Source organism: Chiloscyllium plagiosum, unplaced genomic scaffold (assembly GCF_037043375.1).
Source record: "Chiloscyllium plagiosum isolate Xiang-an unplaced genomic scaffold, Cpla_swu_hap1 HiC_scaffold_14, whole genome shotgun sequence".
Lineage (NCBI taxonomy): Eukaryota > Metazoa > Chordata > Chondrichthyes > Orectolobiformes > Hemiscylliidae > Chiloscyllium > Chiloscyllium plagiosum.
Window position 1 is genome coordinate 13,428,884 of NW_028270152.1, and position 22,130 is coordinate 13,451,013.

The 22,130-nt window shown below is 38.9% G+C and overlaps 1 protein-coding gene across 1 annotated transcript in view; it reads left to right on the top strand.

The window, feature by feature from the left end:
* The window catches only part of LOC122558830 (rab GDP dissociation inhibitor alpha), a 53,336-nt gene extending 31,841 nt beyond the window's left edge, over positions 1-21,495 (top strand). The window contains exons 5-11 of the mRNA XM_043707642.2: positions 3,735-3,933; positions 6,696-6,827; positions 7,604-7,703; positions 10,738-10,909; positions 11,559-11,703; positions 13,099-13,153; positions 15,030-21,495. Of these exons, the coding sequence (XP_043563577.2) occupies positions 3,735-3,933; positions 6,696-6,827; positions 7,604-7,703; positions 10,738-10,909; positions 11,559-11,703; positions 13,099-13,153; positions 15,030-15,179 (953 nt within the window). The 3' untranslated portion in view covers positions 15,180-21,495. The remainder of the gene's footprint in view (positions 1-3,734; positions 3,934-6,695; positions 6,828-7,603; positions 7,704-10,737; positions 10,910-11,558; positions 11,704-13,098; positions 13,154-15,029) is intronic.
* Positions 21,496-22,130: the final 635 nt, after the last annotated feature.

Below are 22,130 nucleotides of genomic sequence, written 5' to 3' on the forward strand. Positions count from 1 at the left end.
TGAACCTTTCAGCTCAGTGAGCAAACCTACATCCAAAAAATCCTGTACCCATTTGGTGCAATAGGAAGAAGGATGCTTTCTGATGATGGGGTTAAGTTTTTTTTTTGTGAGACATTCTCAATTTTGAAAAATTATAGGACGTTTTTTGTTTTGTCCTGCAAGTCAATTTTATATTTTGATCAGTTTTTTTTTTCTAGTTTTGTGGTCACCTTCAGGATCGTTCTACCTGACTGTTATACTTGGCTCCAGCTACTGCTATCTAAATTACAACTTTGTTGTGTTTTAACTGTCACGCAGAAAAATGAGCACAAATAGGTTTCTCAAGGTTTTCTTTTAACATTGACTAACTTATGAGAAAGCCATCTCTGTAGTTGAGGACAGCAATGATGCAGAAGGGAGGTGGAAGTCGGTAGCATCAATCTTGAGTAAACAGCAAATTGATCATAAAGGACATTAGGAAAACAAACATGTGAGAAAATAAGAGAGGGAGATGATGCAATTTAACCAGAATTTCAATACCAGCAGAATGCTGACTTTTTACTGTTTTTGTCCTTGGGGAAAGGCAGAATATTCGCGGAATATGTTGCAAATCAGATCTCCATCTGATTATTTAAAAGCATCCACATAAATAAGTGTCATGACTTCACCAGATGTGTCCTCAAGGTTTTCCGTGAACTCTGAATTTGAATAGCTTGTTGAGCTCCTTTGTTTCAGTGTCACAATTGATTAAAAAGCAGCACCATCTTTGAACAAGGTGATTTACAAAAGTGTTGCACAAAGTTATTTCAGTTTGTTAAGTAAGGATAAATGCTTCACATGAAATTGAGTCTGAGATTGGTCTCTTAATTGTTCCTGACTTGGTTAAACATTGACTTTCTGGAGTGAAGGGCTTGGGTTAGCTGCTGTGATGGCTTCAGTAGTTGAGTATTTGGGGTTGCTTCCACAGGTGAACAGTGCAAAATAGGTCCTTGGAGGGCATTTCACTCTGGCACTGAACTGCAGGTTGTGACTCTAGGTAGCCTGTTTCAAAGCAGCAGTCTTTTAGCTGGTTTGCTTCTCCCTGTCTCCCTGTTGAGAAGCAGTAGCTCTATTTCTGTTCACAAGCTGGTTTCTCATAGAAAGGTACTTGTTCAGATCAAAACTTAAAACGGTTGCTATCCCAGAACCGTCTGATCATATTCCATAATGGGTGTTAGCTTGGTCTCTGCCTGGGGTGCAGACCATCCGTTATCTTTATGTTAAGATAATTAACTGTCTTGGCCATTTATCTTGCAAGGTTTTCATTGCCATGTTGTGGTGAGATAGAAAAAGCTAAACACATATCCAGGAAAGACAATTGTGAAGGAGTTTCTGTTTATCATTTGGAAATGGTCATTTCAACTTCAGAAGCTCTCATGTGATTTCTTCCTGTGCTAAGTACAATCTGGTCTCTGTGTCCTAAGATAGCTGCAGTCTATGCAACATTGGGAGCCTCTTATAAGCTTTTTGTGTAGATTTTAAAGACTTGTTGACTTTCTTTACAAAAAATATAATTGCACAGTGTGTCACAAATGCAAAAGCAAAAACAGCAGATGCTGGCTGCTACTGGTCTGGCAACGTCTGTGGAGATTAAAACATTGTTCACATTAAAACATTGATCAGACCTTGCAAAGTGTTTTCCTTTAATTCTGGGATGATTGACCTGCTGTCAAGTTCGATGACTATAAAACTTGCTCCAGCATTTTTTGATATTATGCAAATTGAAGGAATTCACTTGGAATGGCCGGTAACCAAGAACTGATCAAAACTCTAGTGAGGAAAATGCTAAACTCCATGAGAAGAGATTCATTACCTAAGCACTTGGAAAGCAGTGGTAGGATCAGATAGAGTCAGCATGGATGTACAAAACGGAAATCATGCTTGACGAATCGACTGAAATCCTTCAAGGGTGTATAACTTAGAGTTGATGAGGAGGAGCCAGTAGATGTGGTTTATTTGAACTTTCCAAAAGCTTTTGAATCTCCCACAATGAGATTGATGTGTAAAATTGAAACTCCTGGGATTGGAAGTAGTATATTGAGATGGATAGAAAACTGGCACAGAGGCAACAGCAGGAATAAATCATTTCGTTTTTGTATGGCAAGCAGTGACGAGTTGGCTACTGCAGGATCAGTGCTATGACCTGAGCTATTCATACTAACAATTGAGAAAAGGGAGCTAAATGTTTTATCTCAAATTTTGGGAGATGATGTAAAGGTGGGTGGAATGTGAGCAGTATGTAACTTAATTTGTTTTGCTAAGCGACTGGGAAAATGCATGGCAGATGCAGTGTAATTTGAATAAATGTAAGTTTATCCACTTTTGGGAACAAAGACTGGAAGGTAGATGATTATTCGAATGGCTATAGGTTAAGTGAGGGGAATGTGCAACCAGCCCTGGGTGTCCTCGTGTATCAGCCACTGAATGTGCAGCAGGTACTCTAGAGCAAGTGGTATGTGGGCTTTATAGCAAGAGGATTTGAGTATTCGTGTAGGGATGTATTGCTGTAATTCTACATGGCCTTGGTGAGATCACTGATGGAATATTGTGTGCAGTTTTGAGGTAGAATGTTCTTGCAATTGAGGTAATGTAGTAAAAATTTACCAGCGTGATCCATGGGATGGCAAGATGTATGAGGAGAGATTTGGGATGAAACTCTGGCTTTTAAGTGGTATGTTTTGTCCTGGTTGTTTTTAATGGAGAGGTTGAGACAGAGGCGGTGAGTGGTCTGTTCCAAGTCAATCAAGTCAGCAGCTTGTGATGCCTTGGATGTTTTTCAAAGTTGGAGCACTAGAAGCAGCGAGAATGGGTGATGTCAGGCTCCCACAGAATCAGGGTTTTAGTTTAGCTCTCAACAGTTATTGAGTTTTTGAAGTTGACTGGAAGCTGGCTCTTGCTCTTGTTGTTCATGGGATGTTGAAATACTGGAACAGCTGCTGTTAGTAGTTACATAATCTATCATTTTTCAATAGTGTTCGATTTATTCCAATCCTTCATTTGTTTGTGTTTTAACTGGGGTAAGAATAAATATGTTTTGCTTAAAGCTGAGAGTAGTTTGACCAATTGAATTGCATCTGGAAGACAGCACCTTGCACTTTCCTTTTAAATAGTGTAGGAGTTAGGGTCCAAGCCAGCTCCTTGAGATATCTACAAGGGGTTTGGATGATGGACAGTGGGCAGAACAGGCTATTGAGTTGGATAATAAGCCATGAGCATCACAAATGGTGGAGCAGACTCGATTTACAGATTGACTGACTTTGTCCTATTTTCTATATTTTGAAAATTCAGGCGTGACTCGAGTTCTTAATTAAACTTATAGAAGCCATGAATTGTTGTGATATGATATCCTTTCATCTTTCTGCAGTGCATTCATGTTCTGATGTATCTGTGAAATGATTTTAGAGGTGTGTTATTTGATTACTTCGCGGCACCGTTTTTCTGCTTTTAATGTGTTTACCCAAATGGCTAGCAGCATATTACAGGTGCCAAGCAGTTAAATCTTAGATTACTGCAGCAGTTACATATAGGCACGATGATGTGGCCAGTAATTTAAAATGATGAGCTTTAAATGGGCTGGTGAAAGATCCTTCAGCCAAAAGTGTCAAGTTGATGAAGGGGAGCATGATGTCAAACATTGCGACCTTGCAGAAGGAAATAAGAAAGTTCAACTCTCCATTGTGGTAGTAAATATTTATTTATTTTTCCCTTTTTTTTAGATCTGATGGGCATGTTTGAAAAACGCCGTTTTCGAAAATTTTTAATGTTTGTTGTCGGTTTTGATGAGCATGACCCGAAAACAAACCAAGGTGTTGAACCGAGAAAGACGACCATGCGAGAGGTCTACAAGAAATTTGACCTTGGACAAGAGGTCATTGATTTCACAGGACATGCTTTGGCTCTGTATAGAACAGATGAGTATGTTAACATTTGACTTTTACGCCCTTTTTTAAGCTACAATGTGCAACAATAGCAAGCTTGTATTTATATAGTGCCTTTTTAATATTATCAACCATCATAGGGACATTATAAAATGAAGTATAAATGATACTGAGCCACAAGCTACTGGGTTGAAATTTTGGTCAAAGATCTAGGTTTTAAGGAATGCCTTAAAGGAGGAAAGTCAGGTAGAGAGGCAATTTCAGAGCATGGGGCCCAGGCAGCTGAAAGATATGATCATCAACGATGAATCAGTTCTATTTGGAAAGGGACTGAATGTATGAATTGGGAAGTGTTTCTTTTTCCTTTCAACCCAACTCTACCTTTTTTTGAGTCCCTTCTCCTGCAAATAATGTATTTAACTCTGCTTTTAATAACTGCCTTCACTGCTCTTTGGATAAAATAATTCCACAGACTCAACTCTTAGACTTCTCCTCTCCCTTTGCTTTTAAATTCTGTTTGGCAGTCTCTCTCCTGTGAGGGGAGGCCATTTTCAGTATTTAAGTAACAAGTTTCCTCAGGATCTTCTATCTCTCCAGAAGATACCTCTCACTTTTTCAATTCCCATAGACATAGACATAGACTCAACCAACCCAAGCCTTTTCCCTTAAATTTGTCCCTGCATTAATTAAATAAACCTTCCCTGAACTACAAATACAATTTTGTCCCATTGCAACATGAGACTGGAACTGTACATTGTACTGTAGACTGGTCTCACCAGTGCCCTATATAATTGCAACATAACTTTGCTACCTTTTTTTAATATTCCATTTCGCTTTTGATAAGTGACAGTATTCCATTATCTTTCCTAATCACTATTGTACCTGCATGCAAAATTTACAATTCATTTGCAATCTTTCTTCATTTAAATAAAATGTTGCTTTTCCATTCTTCTTGCCAAATTGACTAGAATGAGAGGAGTGCAGGTATCTCAGAAGATTGTGGGATTGGAAAAGATGGGTAAGACCAAGGCAGTGGAGAGCTTTGAAAAACAGGATGAGAATTTTAAAATCAATATTGGGAACCACTTGTCCAGTGATCATAAGGGTGATAGGAGAATGGGGCAGGAATCGTGCAAACAGTGTGCAATGAAACAATGTACATGACTGTTTGGATACGGATGGATTAGAGGAAATTTAGTCTTTAAGTCAGTTTTTTCAAATTGGTCCACACTCATGGTTCGTTATAGGCTGAGATGTACGAAAACCACTGGAGACAATTTAAAATAAAGTTTGGAGTCAAAGGAAATATTTAGGAACTGTTTTATTCAAAGTGTAACCAAGCTCTTGAATAAGAAAACAACTGAAGTGAGACTGAGTGCAAATAATACTTGCTGTCACTCATTCTGTTTGTACTGTTCAGCAGTATTCTTCTAGCTTAAAAACGTTAGTGTGGTGCTCAATGTTGAAGCATCAGTGAAACAAAGCATGTTAAGGGATGCTTTTAAAAATAGCTTTTGAACATTATGGAAAGTTGTGAGTGAGTAGACAAACAAGAAATTGTTTCCATAAATTCTCGTGTTCAAGCAGGTATTAACAAAAAGAAAAGGCTTCGTTTCCCTCACAGGTTATTTAAACTTTAAGTGGTTTGCCAAAGGGACTGCTGTGACAGAGTCTGAAAAGTTTTTAAACTAGAACTGGATAATGAAAAGGAATGGAATTCAAGGAGAACAGTTACAATCAAATTGATCATTGTCTTATCAAATGGAGGAACATACTTGAAGCTGAAAGGCCTATTTATGTTCCTTTATTTGTTTGTGGTAACTATTTTAATAAGCTATCATCATTGACCAGTGTTCGGCAGGTGCTTTATTGGGAAGACAGAGTGAACACTTGGGTGTGGTATAAAGCAAGTGTTCACCATCAAGGTTGCTGTCTTATGGATAAGACATTGTACAACTTTTAGACAGGATTTGGTCAGATACATGCAATGACCACCACTGTTCATTCAAAGCATATAAAATAGGAGCAGAGTTAAACCATTCAGCCCTTCTAGTTTGCCCCTGTATCCCACCATAACCTTGGATAATGTTTTGCCTAATAAGAATCTGTATCAACGTCTGCCTTAAGATGGTAATTATCCTGTTATGTTTGCTGTTTTTCTTAGTTTTTTTTTTCTAAATGTCCTCAGCCAACAACTTGCTTCAAGCCTCTGCCAGTTGCTGATTGCTAAGTTAAATCCAAGGGAACTGACTTCTACCAGAGATTTAGTACAGGTATAATGGAGGATGCCAACCAGCCAAATGTTTCACTGTAGTTGAGTCTGTTGGTAATGATGGGGTGGTGTTCATTATTGCGATTTGATACTGATGTACATTCTGCTGAATAAGAAGGCTAGCTGAGCTCTATACCAAGAAGTTTAACACCACGTAGGCTAAGTCTCTTCATGACTTACTGGCAGCAGTATTGTATTATTAAATGTACTTTCTACTGAAAAGACATTACGTTGAGGCCCCACCACCCTATTCAGATGGTTATGGAAGGTTAGGTAACATTGTAGAATGGGAAGTTCTAATGTATTGCAGCATTGTCCCTTAACCACCAATCAACAAAATTTGACTAAGGTGTACTTACTAATTCTGCAGTGACCAGAGACCATGCTTTGAATCCTTCTGATCTATTGGTATCTCACCTGTGTATTGCTTTTGCCTAAGAGTTCATGTTTGTTGTCTTTTTTTTTTAAAAGCAGGCTGATGGAATTTTGTTTTGTGAAGTTGTTACCATCTGCCATTTTGATTCCAGTTACTTGGACCAACCATGTCTGGATACCATCAATCGCATTAAACTGTACAGTGAATCATTGGCACGGTACAGCAAGAGTCCCTATCTTTACCCACTCTATGGGCTTGGAGAGCTGCCACAAGGCTTTGCTAGGTAAGCGCAGTACAAAATTGTGGAATTAATTTCTCAATCCAGGTTGTTGACAGTTATAAATCTGAGCATCATTGTGCTGTGACAGTAATTCCTCCTTACAGTTCCATATTTCTGACATTTAGATGGAACTTCCAACCCACAGCATCATTGGTGGCCAAATGAGTTTGGTCAGACTGGCCATCATTAAAACCAGTGTGAAATTCACTTGTTTTATTTTAAATCATAAGCTTATTCATATTTATTCAACTTTTTTTTATGGTGTTATTTCTTTCCTGCTGCAGTTTGGAGCAGCTCTTGCACTTAGGAAATCTGTTGTTGGTGCTGGGTATACGGTAACAAAACTTTATTGATTTAAGAATGTTCTCCATTCTCCGTAACAATGCTATTCAAGTCCATCTTTTGGATATTCTCTCTGAAAGTATGGTACATATATTTTGAGGAAATCAAATCATCAATTATTAACTTGGTACAATCAAATGTGTGTTGGGAATTCTGAGCCTAGTCATGCCTGAGACAAAACTGTCCAAGATGGTTTCTATTGCAACTCATAAGAGGAAGTCAGAATTTGGAAATTTCCATGCTGTTAATCTGTCTAGATATGTCTGAACATCAAATGGTCAGGCAAAATTCATCTTGGGTACCATTTGATGCCAGTGATGGTGTAACGTCCTGAGACATTATTAGGATGTCAGTGTTTGTACTCTATCTGTTAGATAACACTAATGAGCTGTTTCTCAAACTGAATTCCGATGTTTTTGTTTCTCTGTATTTTCCAGACTTAGTGCTATTTATGGAGGCACTTACATGCTTAACAAGCCAGTGGATGAAATTGTGTATGAGAAGGGACGTGTTGTGGGTGTCAAGTCTGAAGGGGAGGTAAGTTGGCTCTTTGTGGCGTGAAGCTGTATGAGCAGTTTTTAGAACTTATGTTATCAGTAATAAATCTAATAAGGAATTTGAGGGGAAAAACTGCTTTATGAATGTGGAACTATGTAGAGTAGTTGAGGCAAGTACGTAAATCACAAAACAAAAACAGTCCATTCAACCCGATTTGGTCTGTTTTTATTTCTTGGAGTCCTGTGTTATGACAGTCTCGATGCTTCCTTTGCTGAGGGGTACTTAGGGTACCCTGAAGGATGTAGATACCTTCTTGTATATAAATGAAAGTCTGTTTATTTTCCCTCCCGTCAATCTTTGCCCAATCTGATTAGCCTAATTTTCTACAGTAGCATGGATCCTTGAAAGGGAACTAAAGAACATGGGGCTAAGATATACAGGCAGGGTTAAATGAAATTGCGGCTGGAAACTCATACATGGCAGCAACACTGATAAAACCTTTGGTATAAAGGCCTGTGGCTGAAAATGTGTTGCTGGAAAAGCGCAGCAGGTCAGGCATCATCCAGGGAACAGGAGAATCGACGTTTCGGGCATAAGCCCTTCTTCAGGAATGAGGCCTCATTCCTGAAGAAGGGCTTATGCCCGAAACATCGATTCTCCTGTTCCCTGGATGCTGCCTGACCTGCTGTGCTTTTCCAGCAACACATTTTCAGCTCTGATCTCCAGCATCTGCAGACCTCACTTTCTCCTATAAAGGCCTGTAGTTCTGCTATAAATTCTAATTACATTCAGGCAAAAGAAAAAATCAATTTGGAGTAATACATGAATTGAGGTTTGAAATAAGTGTCTCGATACAAAAAAAATTGTGATTGTCTTTCGTCAGCTCAGAGTTGATGCAATTTAAAGCATACAGGAGTCCTTGACTTAAGAATGCTTGTACTTAGGAACACAATCCCACACGTGACTGTAATTTTGAAGACCTGAAATACAAATATTTTCTCACGTTTACGAGTGGTTACTTTCATTGTCCTGCACTTGTGTTCCGACTTAAGTACTGGCTGACTTGTGAATGGACTCCAGAATGGAACCCTTTAACACATTTTTTTATTTAATTACTTCTCCTCAAACCACTTTCTTTTGGCTGTGCACAACAAACACTTTTTTTTTGTCATTTACTAGATTAGATTACTTAGTGTGGAAACAGGCCCTTCGGCCCAACAAGTCCACACCGACCCATTCCCCTACATTACCCCTGCACCTAACACTACGGGCAAACTCCACACAGTCAGTCGCCTGAGGCAGGAAATGAACTCTGGTCTCTGGCGCTGTAAGGCAGCAATGCTAACCACTGTGCCGCCCATGGGTTAGGGTTAGGTCCTTCTATTTCTGTCATGGCCCTTCTATTTCATTTTATTTTCACCATCTCCCTTTTTTCACTTTTTTGTCGGTTGTTCGTTTGTGGAATATGGCATCACCAGCTGGGTTGCTGTGGGTAGACTTACAATGCCATCAGGGAGAGATTTTGATCCAGTGAAGAAATGGCAATGTTTCCAAGTCAGGGTAGTGAGTGGTTTGGAGAGAAACTTGCAATTGGTGGTGTTCCCCAATGTACTTGTTTTTGTACGTGGTGATGGTCATGGGAACTGTCTAAGGAGCATTGGTGAATTTCTGCAGTACATCTTGTAAGTAGCACAAGTTGCAGCAACTGAATGTCAGCAGTGAAGGCAATGGAATGTTTGTGGATGTGGTGCCAATCAAGTGACTAATCTGTCCTAGATGCTGTTAAGCTTCAAGAGTGCTGTTGGAGCTGCACTGTTCCAGAACAGTGTGGAGTATTCAGCCACATTGCTGACTTGTGCCTTGTCGAACGTGGATAGGCTTTTGGGAGTGAGGTACTCACTGAAGGATTCTTAGCCTCTGATTGTTTTTGTAGCCACAGTTGTCTTTGGGCTAGTCCAGTTCAGTTTCTAGTTGACGGTAACTGGCTGGAGTGTTTGTTGCTCATGGAGGAGATGGGCCTATGACATTAAAAATTACACCATGATCCATCTGCACAGCGACATTAGTGGGAAAGAGTGTTCTTTTTTTACCCAAGTTCTGAACCAAGCATTGAACTAAAACTGAAACCATTATGGAAAGCATGTACTCCCATTACTGTATCTTCAGGCAACTGGTGTACTGAGTTAACAAACTGCTTGTCAGAAGGAAGTTTTCAAAACACTTAACTATGCCTAGAGCAGTATTACGAATAAATGAACAAAAAACTTCCAATTCTTGCAGTATCGAAATGAAAAGTGTAATCTGATGAGGTATCTGACAAGATTAATTTGGATATCCAGTTGTCAGACCAAGATCTTACACTGAGCACTGAGACTGTTCATCCACAGGCTATGCACTCCAGCACCTTTTCCTTAACTTTGCTCACCTGATAGCAAATCAGCTTTTTGTTTCATTTGTTTTCTGCTAATATGCACCAGGAAGGAGATTTTTCACAATGTGTGTTATTGTTGAGTTTTCAAGTAATATGAAGACATTATTAATATTACGAGGTGGTCACCAATTGTTACAATTTTGTGCAAAGTTGGGTGTTGTGCTCCACCTAACTGTAGCATTGGCCACAAACGTAGCCTTCAGAATCTATTGTGTTTTCGAATTTATCCCAGTTCTAATGAAAGGTCATTAATGTGAAATTTTTGGTTCTCTGTTTTCCCTCCTCTCAATGCTGCCTGTTGAGTATTTGTTGAGTATTTTGTTTCTGAATTTCAGCATCGACAGTATTTCACTCCCTCATTTTGTAGTGTTCTGTTTCTGTGTTAAGTAATCCGTTGTTCCATTTGTCCCTCCTTTTCAGGAAATTACTGTTTACGTTCATTTCAGGTGTTGGTACGAAAAGTACTGGAGGAACGTGATCATTCTCTCAAATTTGTTCTTTTTTTTGTTTTGTTTCTCTTTTTTGTTTTTTTTTTCTGTGATGACTGACTTTTATTGTGAATACTGATTCAAAAGCTTTAGTTTTGGACTCCTAACTCGGAAATAATTGGTATGAATCTTGAACTTTTGTTCTCTTTTACAGACCGCTCGTTGCAAGCAGCTGATCTGTGACCCCAGCTACGTCTCCAATCTGGTGAAGAAGGTTGGCAAGGTCATAAGAGTCATCTGTATCCTCAGTCATCCGATCAAAAACACTAATAACTGTAACTCCTGCCAGATTATCATTCCACAGATGCAGGTCAACAGAAAGTCAGGTAGTGTGTGATATTTTAAGCAAATTGCATAACATGAGAGGGAATTGTAGATCAACGAGATCTCTGGGCATCTTGGATGCCTCTTACACAAGTATTAACACTGCTAAAAGTACACCAACGGTTCCATTGATGCAATATATTGTGCAATATGGTAGTGAGGCTGTGAACTATCTTCAACAATGGGCCAAATAACAACATGCTTGAGTCAGTCATTACAGACCCAATCACCTAACCAAGATAAAGTAACAGAGCTCTACCACAGTAGGCTCGAATTCCACAAGTGAATTGTGTGGCCGAAGCTTGTGAGGGCCTAAAAGCAACCAAGGGGAGTCTTCCTGATATCTCTTCAATCGCTCTGGTTTGAGCATGTGCTCATTAGAATTTGGTTGAGAGCACCACCACCCTTCCACTCATGCCACCTTCATGACTTTTGAGCAGCCACCGCTTGCTCAGTGTCTATGCTCACAAATGAGGATTGGCTGCTTGGGCACGTCATAAGGCTGACAGTCCATGGCAAATTGTACGACAGCAGAATTAGAGGTTATCCAAAAAGAGAAGTGACTCACTATAGTTGTTCGATAGTGGTCATGCTGTAATTTTATTGAGTTGGTTTTCTTCAAATATGTGAACCAATGAGTTGTTCTTTCAGACATCTATGTTTGCATCGTGTCATATGCACACAATGTTGCAGCCGAAGGCAAGTACATTGCTATTGTCAGCACTACCGTGGAGACCAACAATCCTGAAAAGGAGGTTCAGCCAGCGCTAGAACTTCTGGATCCTATTGACAAATCGTAAGGCATTTCCTGGAACATTTTTATATCTTTTTAATTTAATACAAGGATAGATCTTACTTTTGTAGAATTACACAGCCTGTCTCTGTGCTATAAGTCCTACTTACCTTTAAGCTGGTGTTTAGAATATAGATTGGAGAGTTGGGGCAGAGAAATAGCAGATGGAGTTCAATCTGGGCAAATGCAAGGTGACGTATTTTGGAAGATCAAATTCCACAGCAAACTATATGGCAAAAGCCCTGGGGAAAATTGATTACAGAGAGATCTGGGCATTCAGGCCCACTGTATCCTGAAGGTGGCAACACGAGTCGATAGTGATCAGGAAGGCATGCTGCATGCTTTCATTCATCAGATGGAGTATTGAATACAAGAGTTGGCAGCCATGCTATAGTTGTATAGGACTTTGGTTTGGCCACATTTGGAATACTGCGTGCGGTTCTGTTCGTCACATTACCAGAAGGATGTGGATGCTTTGGAGAGGGTGCAGCCCAGGATGTTGTCTGGTATGGAGGGCACTAGCTATGAAGAGAGGTTGAGTAGGTTAGGATTATTTTCATTAGAAAGACTGAAGTTTAGGGGGGACCTGATTGAGGTCTACAAAATAATGAAAGGTATAGACAGAGTGGGGGACTCAATTACTAGGGTCACGAGTTCAAGTGAGAGGAGGAAAGTTTGACATATGCCTGGAAAGTCCTTTACGCAGAGGGTGGAAGGTGCCTGAAACTCGTTGCCAGTGGAGGTGTTAGAGGCAGGCAGTATAGTTTCATTTGAGACGTATCTAGACAGCTATGAGAGTGGGCAGGGAGCAGAGGAATACAGACCCTTAAAGAATAGGGGACAGGTTTCGATAATGAATCTGGATTGGCACAGGCTTACAGGGCCAAAGGGTGTGTTCCTGTGCTGTAATTTTCTTTTTGTTTTTTTGTTCTCTGTGAGCTTCCTTTTGCCTTTCATTCAGCCCCATCAATATTGCCTTCTCTTCCTCCCTCTCTCTCCCTTGCGTTTATCATACAGAGACTTGGTTGGAAGTAATTGAAAGAAATGTCTTCAGATTTTTTCCTATTTCCCTGTCTCTTATTGACCAGCATGAAACTCGGGTGAATTGATCACAGAAAAAAATTAGTCCTGTTTTATATTGGGAGTTGTGAAGTGTCCACTTTCCACTTGCTATGTGCTAACGTTAATCTCTAGTTCAATTTGATAAAAATTGATGCTGTCCTGATGAAAAGAGATGGATCTGAAGGGTTAACTCCATTTATACTCTGCAGAAATGCTGGATGCTGAGTATTTCCAACACTTTGTTTTTATTTCACGTACATTTACATTTTGATTTCCTGAATTTTTATCTAATTAAATAGCCTATACCTCTAATTCGTCCTTTATCTACTGTTCCAGATTTGTTTCCATCAGTGATTTGTACCAACCAACAGATGATGGGCAAACAAGTCAGGTATGGATTATGAATAAGGCTCAGTTTCTTTGAAGTGTGTTCCAATTCAACATATGTTGCATTGAGAAATGGAGAAGATGCATAGAGGAATCAATTCACTTTAAATGTTTTGGCATTACCATCAAAAAAATCAAAGTATGTGTAAGTTTCCCCAGTAAGTGGGGAAAAGTTACTTTGGTGGCAAAGTACACTAAGTTGGTGTGCTAGTATCCCATGGCACACTGCTGAGTTACAGATTCTGCCCCTCACGTTTCTATTAACAGAGTTCATGCTCTGTTGGATATGTGGTTGACAACTAAATCAACGTGTGTGGAATCAACTTCCTGAGGAAGTGATGGATGTGGGTACAATTACAGCATTGAAAGACATTTGAATAAGTACTTGAATAGGAAAGGTTTGGACGATTATGGGCCAGGAGCTGGCAGGAGTTTAGTTTAGGATTATGTTCGGCATGGATTTTTTTGGACCAAAGGGTCTGTTTCTGTGCTGTCTGACTCCGTGACCGTATGAAATGTTACCTTTCCTGTGGATATGGTCCATCTTCATTCAAGTTTCTTTGCCGCCTTGACTGACTACTTCATCCATGCAGATGGATGCAAAACCTTGCTTCAGATTGCAGCATCACTGTGATGCTAAATCATACACAGCTGCAGCTTCCTTGCACTATCCAAGGTATTGAAACTTATCTCATGATTGAAAGATTGTTAAGTAGTTAGGTAAAAGAAACTGATTTTAATTAAGTTGCAGTCACATGAAATAATCCAGGCTTTTTAATTCCTCCTACAGCTTTAAAGAAAAGTATTGTGCAAATTGAGAGATTTACCTAGGGAATTGGTTGTAGTTGAGCTAAACCCAATACACTTTTTAGCAGATTAATAACCATATGTTGAATTAGGCAGCAAAAGACTAGCTAAAATTTATAGGGATTTTATTATGTATGCGTAGTTCAGTACAAACCCAGGTTTTCATCTTGCCATTCCGAATCCTTTTCTCTGTCCAGGAGCTAACCACTGGGGAAGAACCCTGATCATTTTGTTGGTATTTTAATAACCCATCAGAAAATTGACCAGTCATCCAAAAAGGGCCCACGTCTTTTTTTCTTAAAATAACTTGTTCAAAGATTTTACTACACGCCTCTGTAACACCTGAGACTTGCACCCAGGTATCACCTTGCATCATAGATAGGTACACTGTTGTTGAGCCGCAAGAGCCCTCATGTTATTTTTGTAGGTTTTTATTATATCCAGAGGTGTTTGTACATGCAACTGAATAAACTTTTTCTTCTGATCACCAAATGTCCCATAGTATTTGGTTTCCATCTATTAGTCACTCATTTTACTGGTTTTTAAAATTACTTTTGCTAAATGCAATCTCCAAGAAACATCACCTGCTTTTAATAAAATCTGGAGATATTCTGGTTGACCTGAGGCTTTTGTGGTGCAGCAGTAATATTGCTGCCTCTGAACCAGGAGACCTTGGTTCAGGTCCCACTTGCTCCAGAGGTCTGTGATAGCATCTCTGAACAGCTTGGTTAGAAAATATCTTCTGGTTGACCCTGCAAAGGGACCTGCATTTCTAACACTGGCATACCACAAAAATGTGATGGAACCTTTGCGGCAGCAATCTCTGCTCTTGTATGGAGGAAGGGCTAACCAATGACTTTTCTTACAGAAAGATACAATTGTGTTATTCTTGCACAGCTCCTCACAAGTGATCTATAAGCCACAAATCTGAATTTCAGGCAGGCTACATGCATTTGGCCTTGACTGTGGAATATGAATATGACTTCTGTTATATAATAAAAAAAGAAACAGTTGGTGGGGAGGACAACAGCAATGTTTTCTCCTAACTGTTTGTTATTTGGTTTTACTTACAGGTTTTTATCTCAAGTTCGTATGATGCCACCACCCATTTTGAGACAACTTGTGATGACATAAAAAGCATTTACAAGCGAATGACAGGCACAGACTTCGACTTTGAGAACATGAAGCGCAAACAGAATGACGTGTTTGGAGATGATGCATAGTAGTCATGCACTAGATTGTGTTCTGTTCCTTCACAGCACTTTCATATGAGAATACTTATGGAACTGTTAGTGAATTAGATTTCAACTTCCAGAGATACGTACAGTTGTCCAAAGAAATACCCACCTCTTCATTTTGATTTGTATTTCAAGTGTTTAGTTTTACTTATGGGGCGGGATGCAACTAAGAGGCAAGATTTCAAAGTCCAGTCTGGCGTATGTGGTCCTGTACTTGGTAGTCAAAGCTCTGCGTGCTTGACAAGTTTGTCATATATTGGTGCATCTATTATTGTAAAATCGGTCTTGAGGCCTATCTGTATGATGATTTTTGAATCTCATTTTCACTGCATACCGACTATTTGCATGTGAGTAAAAATTTAACATGTCCTATGAGTATAAACAGAGGGTCTCTACAAACTGTTCTCACTGAAACTTTTATTCCTTAATCTACATTCCCATGCATTATTGTACAGTTGAATCAACGTACCATGTATACTTTTGTTTTCTTGGTACGACTGGAGCGGTAACTCTATAACTGTCATATGTATTGTTACTGATCAGTGTTCAGAGGATCTACTAAGTTTGTGACTTTATTTATTAAAATAAACCATAAATCACTAATTTATAAGGCCTCTAGAGATCTGTACAATATCTTCCCATCTGTGCATATTACAGGGCTAATTACTGAGGAGCATTGCAGCTTTGAAGTATTGGGACCAGTTTTCTCAATATCTGTTGTGATTTGGTAGAGGCGAGCAAATTTTTGGTTTTTCTGAAACTAGAGGCCCTGAAAGCAAGTGAGTGAGTAATGAGGCCAGTCCCAGCAGCTTTACGATGGCACAATTTTCAAGAGTAAATTGAGTCACCATGGCTGTTTCTTTTTTTCCCGTGAAGTAATGACCAACAATATGCAAGTTACTTAATAAGATAAACAGTAAACCAAGATCATATTTTTGATTCTTTTCTCCTGAATATATGTTACTAGGAAGAATGATTGAGCAAAACACTCTGTTCATTTTTGAGAAGCATTGGATGATGTGAAGGCATATTGAAGGGCAAATGAAAACTAAAGGTTAAGATGAAAAGGTTAAGATTAAACTGCATTTTTGATTAATAGACAGTCTGCTAAATACTTAGGAATTGCAAAACTGTAAACCTTTTGTGATTAGTACTCCTTCCCTATCCTTTTGTCTTGGCCAAATCACTTTCCTCTCAATTTAGTCTATTATTTGTTTTATTTCCTTATATTTTTGGGCAATTGCATCTTCGCAAATGCATTTACCCTGTCAGATAACCAGCAAGGTAACTGTCCAGTTGGGACTTAAACATATGGTTAGCTAGGACTGAGGTGGTTAAAAGTGCATAAGACAATGGTTTGCCCATTTGCTGATGGGCAATGAATTGTCAACTTGAAGGCAGTAGGCTCTGATTGAATGATGTGACAATGGATATGTCTTCGAATTTTGCTTAATTACCTTTTTGAAGATCAAGAAGTACGTGTAGGATTTATCTTCAGGAGTTTGGGTCCCATAGACTGGTGAGGTGGAGGGCATATGGGACAAGCAGCCTCCCATTCCTGTGTTTTCCTGTTTACATTTTACAGCTCTTCAAAACTAAACTAAATGAATTCCTGACACTGCGTGAATTGTAAATGGGTTTCACCATAATATTTGAGAAATAGTACATCAAATTGCACAAAACTAATATCCCCTGAATGCAAAAGAGCAGAAATGAAAGAAGCAGGGCAAGAAGCACCATATCAGTCTGACAGAACGTCACAGGTTCCAGAACTTAGATCCCATGGGAGTTTTATCAATTGACTATTGTTGTCATGATTCAGCAGAAACAATTCTCATAGGAAAGTGCAAGTAGACTTTAATTTAATTATCCAGGTGTTAAATAGCTTCTCAACTAGATTTTAATCAATATTGTGTATGGATTTAGCTGCTTAGTATCTCCATATATTTGAAACTACTGCCTTGTACTGGCTCTTGAATTTTAGTTACGGTGGATACACATTTTACACATGTAACTTATAAAGTACTTTGTTTCTTTTATGGCATATAACAGGTAGTCAGCGGATAAACTTAGCGAACTTTATGTATGCAGAACAATGAGCCCAGCAGTGTAACTCCAGTCACATTTCAACAGTTCTGCTTTGTTTCCATCTCCCCTCTGGCTGTGCACGAGTAAGGTAAATTACTGTGACAGATTATACATCGCCCTATTATAAATGTTACAACGACCTCCACGTCCAGTGTGGATTTGCATAGTTACTGGGTTCTCTGCTGTTTAGTAACCTAAACAGTTTCTTTCGGAACTCTTCACTCCTTTTAAATAAGGTGCTTCAAATCGGAATGAAATGGGCATCAGTCAAGCATTCTTGTGAATTTTAAACTTGGCAAAGAATGCATTTTTTTTTGTTTTCTCTCTCCATTTTGACTTTTAGAAATCCTATGACAGTAAACTGGCAAACAACTGAGTACTCAATAAGAATTATATTAGAGTGCGGGCAAGTACTGAATGGGATCTCATGGCACTAGGATGACAAATATTTTGAGTTTATATCAATGACCTGAATCCAGAAACCTCTGCGCAAAGTCTTCAATCTTTGCCAACTATTCCAGACCAGGAGCATAGGGGAATAACAGGAGGCACCTGGAATTAATCTATAAATGTCAGTGATGTGATAAAGGGAGTTTCAGGATTTGGATGCAGTGTTTGTGAAGGATTAATGGTATATTTGTATGTTGGGATGGTGCGTGACTTGGAGGTGAACTTGGAATTGGTTGTGTTCCCATGTCTTTGCTGCTCTTGTCCTTTTGAGGTGGTAGAGATTGCAAGTTTGGAAGGTGGTGTAACAAGTTCCTTGAATTGTTGCAGTGTATCGTGTGATGTTACACATTGATTCACAATGACAATGTTGAAGGTGGCAGTTGGAGTCAGTCATGTGGTTCTACAGTGAAGCTTTGATCATTAGATCTTCACTTGTCTGTTTTTGCTTGGAAGGTGAAGTGAATGCTCCAGAGAGCCAGATTATCTCTTATGTGGAAGACCAGGTGCTGCAATTTATATCCCACTTGTCGTCTGTATAATGGAAGATGGGATATTTGACAGATTTTAACTTGGTTCCATTCAGTTTGTTTGTGAATGAATGTACAGTGTGATGCCACTCAAAAACCTGTAACTGCGTTTGAGACTGTTATTTGTTTGAGGAGGAGTTAAAATGGACATTTTATAGACAGTGTTCATCTATGAAGCGTTTTTCTGCCCTCTGACCTCTTTCCAAAATAACCAGATGGTAATCACGTATGTTTTAAACAATGTGTCATGTAACAAAATACATGAGCTATAAGACCATAATACAATTACAAAGTGGCTAGATTTGATCTGTGTCGGAGAATTGAGTTCTCCACAGTTTCTGGAGCTCATTTCTCTAGTCTGAGACAGCATCCTTACTTCCTCAGTCTATTTTGGTTGAAAAGAAATTTGCTTGAAGCCAGTAATGTTGGTGTTGACTTGCTGACTTGAATGAGATCCATTTTGCAGTTTTTTTTTTCTTCATGCTTTTGTCTATTCTTGATGGTTACCAGTGTTTTCCCAAACACCTGGCCTTGCAAGTAATTTTGCGCTTTGGACTCGTATGTAGATTGAGTTTAGTTTCTCTCTTTCCCCCTGATTTACTTGTAGACTTACAAATAAAATTGATATTGTATTTGGAGTGAAATATTATTTGAGACATATGATAGGAATTTCTGCACTGAGTGGTTGAAAGAATGGCATCGGTCATGTTGAAGAATTTCTAACTATTTTCTTTCCCTTGTGTAACCTGTGCATAAACTTGAACTTTGCTGCAAATGCACATTGAGCAAAGTTACCCCATCATTCAATTAATTTATGAATTATACTTTGATACCGCCCATGGACTAAGCCATTTCCAATCCCATCATCACAGGCACATTGTCACATTGCAGCACTGAGCCAAGTAATCTTAAAAACCAGTGAGGAGCTGTATAACTCGTAGTAGAAAAGACTTGTGAATGCACTAGCACAGTCATCTGTTGAGTCAATAGGCCCTCCAGTTGCTTCTCCAAGGGGAGGGGACTGATGAACAAAACATATAGTAAGGAAAGTCTATAACAAGTTCCCAGAAGAAGACAACCACGTGTCATTATCCTTTCCCTTAAAACACCAATAGATCAGAAATTTGGTGATGTGTTTTGGGTGTGGAGCTTATTCCTATTTTAAGAAAATATTTGATATTAATGAGATAACAGCAGAATGTTTATACACACTGAATTTGACAATGCTATGATCCTTAATTTTCAAAAAAATTTTGGATTTCCAGTTAATAGCTGAAAAAAATCAAAACAAAATTTCCCATTCATTTTTTTTTTACTACAAATCAATTCAGAGCATTTGACTAAACACTTCCTGCAGGTATTTGTACTTCAAACCACAGAGTAGAACTTCCCCTTTCTCCTGTAAAACAACTAAAAGCCCTCTTGACAGATGTTACACTGTCCTTTAAGTAGATGTTCATTTCTCCAGAAACAACTCAGTGATTCTGAGTGTACTTTTGTTCGTTCTTTTTCTGGTAATCCTGGCATATTTTCCTGCACTCTGCTTTAAACCAGTGTTGATCCCCTGGTCCGATGACAATGGTAGTGAAAGGGGTATTCTGGGCCGTTTTGGGTTGTGGTTGAAAATCATGCTGCTGCTTATGGCCCACAGTGTCCCATACATGCCAGTTTTTAGCTGCTTGATCTGTTCTGAATTTATCTCATTTAAGATGTTTATTGCACAAATTATAGAAGGCACCCTTAGTGAGAATGCAGGCTTAGTCCGCAAAAGGATTACATGTTAGCCACTCTTACCTGTACTGTCATGGATTGAAACATCCATGACAGACTGAAGCAAGATCTCCTAGATTTTTCCATTCTTGCTTCCTTCACTACTTGATGTTTATTCTTCTGGGCTTTGTTAGTCCTTGTACTACCAAGTCACTTGACGCAAGCAAAGCAAACCAAGTCAACAGGTTGCTTCTTTCATTTGGTGTTTGTCAAACTGATTCTGTGCAAACTAATAGTTGTTTCACTACTTACAACTTTAAAATCTACTTGTTGTCAAGTAATTCCTATCAGTTGATGAATGTTTAGGCGGGCGGGGGGGAACACTACAGGTATGAAAGTCAGCTATGGCTCATTTGGTAGTACTCTTGCCTCAGAACCCAAGTTCTCCAGGTTGAAGCCCCACCCCCAGGGTCTGAGTGTGTGTAAAAGCCAAATCCAACACACTGTTAAGGATTCCATCTGATAGGAAGACAGAGACCTGTCTGCTTGTTCAGGTAGTTGTAAAAACTCACATAACGCTATTTCCAGGAACAGGCAAGTTCTCCCCAGTGTCCTGGCCAATATTTATCTCCATGAACACAATTACTTATCTGATCATTCACAGTACTAATAACATTATCCTAAACGTTTTGTTGAAGTATGTGTCCTGCTCTTCTGTTGTCAATACAGCAGAAGTCAAGATGCTATACAAGTGCAAGTCTTTAGCATATCCCTTGGGCTGAGGAGCCCACTTATCTTGTTCATACTTCAGCTAGCAGAAAATTCCTTTCAGCAGAATTTCTGCAGTAAACCTCTGGCCAGCTTTTTTTTTCCACCTGTGCCAAGGGTTCATTTTCAAGAAACTGTTAGGTAGCTTTTCCAAGTAGTCAACTTTCATTTGCAGTCTAGATATTGTATGAGCAGACTCATTAAGTGAAAGGCATGAAGGAAAAATCTGATATCATAACTTGAAATGTGCACGTACCAGCAGGGACCATTGAATAATGATCAAGATTAGAGAATGTTTTATTTGTGTACTTTGTCTATTGTTGCCATGGCTAAAATCAAGTACAAGCACAAATTTGGTGGTCTGCATAGTTCGGTCTTCTGCCATATAGTGCACATGTCCACTGAACCACAGGCAGCTTTAACCATTGTTGAGCAGAAACTAAACGTTTATGTGATTACCTTGGCCTTTTAATGAGTCATTCCTTAATTGAATAATTGTTATTATGGTTTAAACAATAAAAACTTGTTACTAACTTCAAAGATGCACTTTTAGCAGAATATTGTATTGTGAGTTTGTTCTCTTAGATACCTGTGCTTGCTGTGTGTGTATAAACCATTGCTCTCTGTGGCATGGGAATGCCAAAGTTTTAGATGGCTTGTGTACTGCTCTGTACTCGACACTTTCCTATAATGTAGAAAATGAGGATGTGTTTCTGTTCTCCAACATTAAAAACATTAAAAAGTATTTAAAGCAAGAAGCATGTCTTGTTCTTTTTAAGATATTTTATTTCAAGTGAAGCTAAGAAAATGGAAAAGCTACTGGTGAACTTGATCATTGAGCTTGGTTATTGAATCTTACTGTAACCTTTAAACCACATTGTCATCCAAATTAAACATGAGGACCTGGTAAGTTGACATTATGGCGAGTCAATTGTAGAAATTACAGCAGGAAATGAAGCTTGCAAAGGCTGGCGTTGGCTTGTTAACTGGAACTGTCTTCTCTAATTACAGGTTCCTTTATATTGAAAAATGAACATTGATGTATCAGTTCCAGCAGAAAGTCCCAAGACACTTCACAGAGCATTAAATATAATTTGACACTGAGCCAGATGAAGAGATGTTGGTATATGACAAAAACCCTGACCAAAAGCAAGTTCTAAGGAGTGTCTTAGTGTTTTGGAGGGGATTTTTGGAGCCTCATCCTTTGGTAATCAACTTCAAATTGCAATGAAAACTGGGAAGAGAGAATTAAGAGTGCAGAAATAGTGAACACTTGTAACTGAATGAAGTGGCAGAGATGGCAAAGAGGTTGAGATTTGAAAACTAGATGCAGAATTGGCTGTTGTATATACTTGACCAACTTCCTTATTTTTAAAGTCTTAATTACTGTGCC